This window comes from Alligator sinensis, unplaced genomic scaffold, assembly GCF_000455745.1.
Source record: "Alligator sinensis unplaced genomic scaffold, ASM45574v1 scaffold611_2, whole genome shotgun sequence".
Taxonomy (NCBI): Eukaryota; Metazoa; Chordata; order Crocodylia; family Alligatoridae; genus Alligator; species Alligator sinensis.
Window position 1 is genome coordinate 4,761,712 of NW_005841869.1, and position 4,404 is coordinate 4,766,115.

The 4,404-nt window shown below is 51.9% G+C and overlaps 1 protein-coding gene across 1 annotated transcript in view; it reads left to right on the forward strand.

Annotated features, from left to right (window-relative positions):
- Positions 1 to 4,402, forward strand: part of LOC102382851 (beta-1,4-galactosyltransferase galt-1-like) — a gene marked incomplete at its 3' end in the record, with an annotated part of 8,542 nt that extends 4,140 nt beyond the window's left edge. The window contains exon 2 of the mRNA XM_025193664.1: positions 3,389 to 4,402. Coding sequence (XP_025049449.1) covers positions 3,452 to 4,402 — 951 coding nt within the window. The remainder of the gene's footprint in view (positions 1 to 3,388) is intronic.
- Between the last annotated feature and the right edge of the window lie 2 nt (positions 4,403 to 4,404).

A 4,404-nucleotide genomic window follows, 5' to 3' on the forward strand; every position in this document is an offset into this window, starting at 1 on the left:
GTTGGAATCAGCGGCGGGTCCGGCCGAGCAACTGCAGGGGAGGGCAGGCAGGGTGCTCTGCTCCCTGCCCGGGGTGGGTGGTGACTGACCAAGCATGTCAGTAGCTATTGCTTGTAGGGGTGACCTTAGGTCCCAGTGCCAGCAAAATGGGGGTGTTTCTGAGGCCAAAGTGGTCCAATCCCAGCGGGGGTACTGGAAGAGCAGGGACATTCCTACCTGGGTCAGTCTCACTCCCTCCTACTGAGCCATCCTGCCAAAGGGCAGGCAGTGCCTGCAGCTGGATTATAAACTATGGAAACTGGGGGCCATTTTGAGTGGCACCAGATTTTGACTATAAGGGCTAACTTTTTCATGATGGAACAAATTAGCTGACAATTAAGCAAAATGAATCGTTAGCTTTCACTATCTGAAAGGGAGAAGGGGAGCTAGCAGCTAGTGCTGTTAGCTGCAGGGACCTGGCAAAAGATAAACAAGCAACATTAATTTTAATTTTCCCCCCATTTTTTTAAACTCCAAAACTAATGGATAATTAATGAGCTGATAATCCTCAAAGAATCCAGGTTTGCTTGTGGACTAGAGACACTCTGTGAGACTGGTCTCTGCTTAAATTGGGAATGGTCTAACCCTCCTTCATTATGCTGGCCTGACTGCAACACTTCACTTTTAGGTCCCAGCGTTATGTGCCTGAGCTTCCCCTGCGGTACTAGAGGAATTGGCCCCTCCACTGTGGTGATGCAGAGGGGGCTGCGTCCACGTCGGGCCCTGAGATGGAGCAGACGCTGGCACGTGCCTGGGAGGAGCAGCCCAGCCCACCTGTCTTGTGTTTGGGACTGCTTAAACCTAGCCCCGGGGGAAGCTCCTGTGGCCCCTCCCTCCAGCTCTGTGCCCACTGCCTGGCAGCTGCACTGGCTCAGCCCCTGGGATGGGCCTTCCCTCACTGGCAGCGCCATGCACCCCTTGTCTCCCCTTCTGTCAGCATGCCAAGGCCAGGCCTTGGGCAGCATTTGTTCACTGGAGCCAGGCAGAGGGCTGTGCCCTGCCCTGTTGCCCCTTGAGCCCCCTCCCTTGTGGGGTCCCAGATGTGCCTGCAGGTGCTGGGGCCAGAATGCAGCTGTGCGCCAGGGGCGAGGTGCCAGGGTGGCCTGTTCCCTGCACATGCCAAGTCCAGCACAGGGCACAGTTAACCCATTCCTTCCCAGTCAATAGCAGCATATAGTCAACGTGGAGATCCCGAGGCATGCACTGTTTTCAGGGACGTGGCAGAACCGTACCGGGCTCTGCCACATCCCTGTGCCGAGCAGAGTCAGGGAGGGGAGCCAGGCACTGCCCTGGGGGGCAGGCAGAGCTGGGCTGAAACCCCTCCAAGTAACCCCTAGTATGACTTACAAAAAATGTTTCTGCCTGCAGGTGGTGTAGTTGGAAATGTTGGTACTTTGTTACGCTGCAGAGGGACTTTGTAAAGCATTTTGAGAACATGTGCTGTGAGGGCACTGGCGCAAAGGCACTCCCTGAAGATGCCAAGATAAAAAGGCAGAGGAATATATTGGTCGTGGAGAGGACAGGAAACTGAAAAGGTCCTGAATCCATGTGGACCCCCACCAGCATTCGCTGCTGTGGACAATACAGCTCTTAACTCAGTATCTGCTTACTCTTGCCTCATGCGCGAGACAGCCCAGACGCAGGGTGCCTGACAGTGTTACCTCTCGTTGCGGGGCTCTGCAGCTCTGACATGGCAGGATGCGCCCCCTGCCATGGACAGGAAAGCCCATGGCAGGGGGGCGGACTTGATGATCTGCTTAGGTCCTGTCTGACCCTGCCAACTATGAAACTGCGTGCTTCGTTTTGGCTTTCCACGTCCATGCATACAAGGACAGTCTCCTAGTGCCACCTCCTCATGTGGGGGCTGATGGAAGGGTAGTGGTAGTGATGGTGTGTCCAAAGGCATGGGCAGTCTGACTGCTGAAGACTTGTTCTGTGCCTGTCCTCAGAGAAGCATGGTTTGGGATATGGCTATTGATGTAACTACATCTTTGCAGTCCTGCTAATGACTGTGAAGTCAGGGCAGAGGCCTTCGTCTTGTACCAGAAACACACTGGGAGCCAGAGGAGAGGCTGGAGCACAGCATACACTCCCAAAGCCCTTCCCATGGGGGAAGGGGGCTGCTGGGTTCTGCCTGACCTGGAGCACTGTATCCACAGCTGTTCCCAGCTGCAGTGAATTGTGATCATCTGGTGTGGAGGTGAGGTATGCATTGAATGCTGGCAAGATGCTCCTTCAGGAGAAGTCTTGAGCAAGCTTAGAGATAGAAGGAGTCAAACTTCCGGCTTTTGCCACTGTTTGACACCGACTGTGTGCGCACGGGCATAACTGCCTCCTTAGGACAGTTTCCATTACTACAGTACCTGAGTGCATGGCCATTTTAAGGCAGACAAGGTTCTTTGGGTAAATCTGATATAGCTTATTAGACCACCTAAAATAGTTGGAAAAATTCTTCTTTGCAAGCTTTCGGGTACAAACATGCTTTTTCAGGCAGAAGAAGGGTCTGCAGTTGTTCTGTGCTCTCCTGGATGGGAAGAGCACAAAACAACTGCAGACAGCCACTCTGCTTGAAGAAGGGTATTTGTACCTGAAAGCTTGCAAAACAGAATTTTTCCAACTATTTAAGCTGGTTTAATAAAAGGTATTGGATTTACCCAAAGAACCTTGTCTACCTATGTCCTTAGACCAACATGGCTATGACCTACACCCCTGGCTATTTTAGTGCGTTTTTTTCCTCACACCAGGTAGGAAAGTGCGCTACTCATGCCCACTTGATACATCTAGAGGAACTCAGCCTATTGCTCTACTTCAACCAAGTTTTCTCTGCCGTCTTACCTTGAGGATTTCCCTCTGCCAGACTGTGCCTTTGGCACAGTGGGGGACCCCCTCTGCAGTGGGAAAGCCACCATCTGCCCAAGGCCTGCAGGTACAGTGGAAGCCCAAATGTCTGCCCTATCATCACTCACTAGGACACAGAAGATCCAACCCAGTCCTCTTCTTACCAGCTGTGGTGAATGTGAGACACAAAAAGGAAGCACTAGAACAAGGGATTGCTAGGAACTTTAGGACTGCTCTTCTTGCCCAGTTTTTACAGGGTTACAAGTGTGTATTGCAACTAGAAGCTTTAGTTAAATACAGAGGAGGTGATTGCTCAATGCATTAAAAAGGGACCATTCCTCCTGTTTGGGGGAGAGCTTCTAGACATGCACAAGTCTGTGTCCAGGCCAGTGTGTGGCCCCCAGGCTCAGAGTAGACAGGAGGACTGAGAGCGCAGGAAGCCAGATACCACGTAGATATGGGAGACAGAATTGGAATCCCATCTGGTTTCTCACATTGTCCTTTCTTGCAGGCGTGGCTGTGCAGGGCTGCCAAGGAGCTGGCTTCATTCACAGGGAACTGACATCAGTCCGAGATGTTCTTCTGCGGGAGGAATTTGTATCTCCCTGCTGCTGCCTGCATCCTTACCTTCATCTCCATGGTTATGCTGTCTTACCTAAGTACACCAAGACACTCTGCCATCCCAAAAATAATACAAGGCAGCAACTGTAGAGGACGCACTGTCAACAGCACGATCACAGCCTTGGAGGATAACAGAACCTTTATCGTAGCCCCGTACTTTGATAACAGAGAGAGCAAAATCACCCGAGTGATTGGGATTGTTCACCATGAGGAGGTGACGGCACTTTACTGCTGGTTCTGCTGCCAGCCCGATGGGGAAGTACACGTATCTAGGGCAGACATTGATGTCCACTCGGATCGATTTGACTTCCCGTACGGTGCAGCAGACCTGCTCTGTGCAGAACCCCCCACCTGTGATCCGAGCTATGTGTCGATTCACTCGTTCCCTAATGGAAATATTGAGCAGCTGCCCAGATTTGAAATAAAGAACCGCAAGCCTGAGCCCTTTTCTGCTGACTTCACTGTGTGCATCTCAACCATGTTTGGAAACTACAACAACGTCTTACAATTTATACAGAGCATGGAGATGTACAAAATTCTGGGGGCCCAGAGGGTGGTGATCTATAAGAACAGCTGCAGCCCCCTGATGGAGAGCGTCCTGGCCTTTTATATTGCAGAAGGGACCGTCGAGGTCATTCCCTGGCCCATCACCTCCCACCTCAAGGTGTCTCCTCACTGGCGCTTCCCGAAGGATGGGACGCACATCGGTTACTACGGACAAATCACCGCTCTCAATGACTGCGTGTATCGCAACATGTACCGGAGCAGGTTTGTGCTGCTCAATGATATCGATGAGATTATTCTGCCCGCGAAGCACCCGGATTGGAAAACCATGATGAGGAGTCTTCAGGAGCAGAATCCAGAAACTGGCGTTTTCCTCTTTGAGAATCACATCTTCCCCAACAC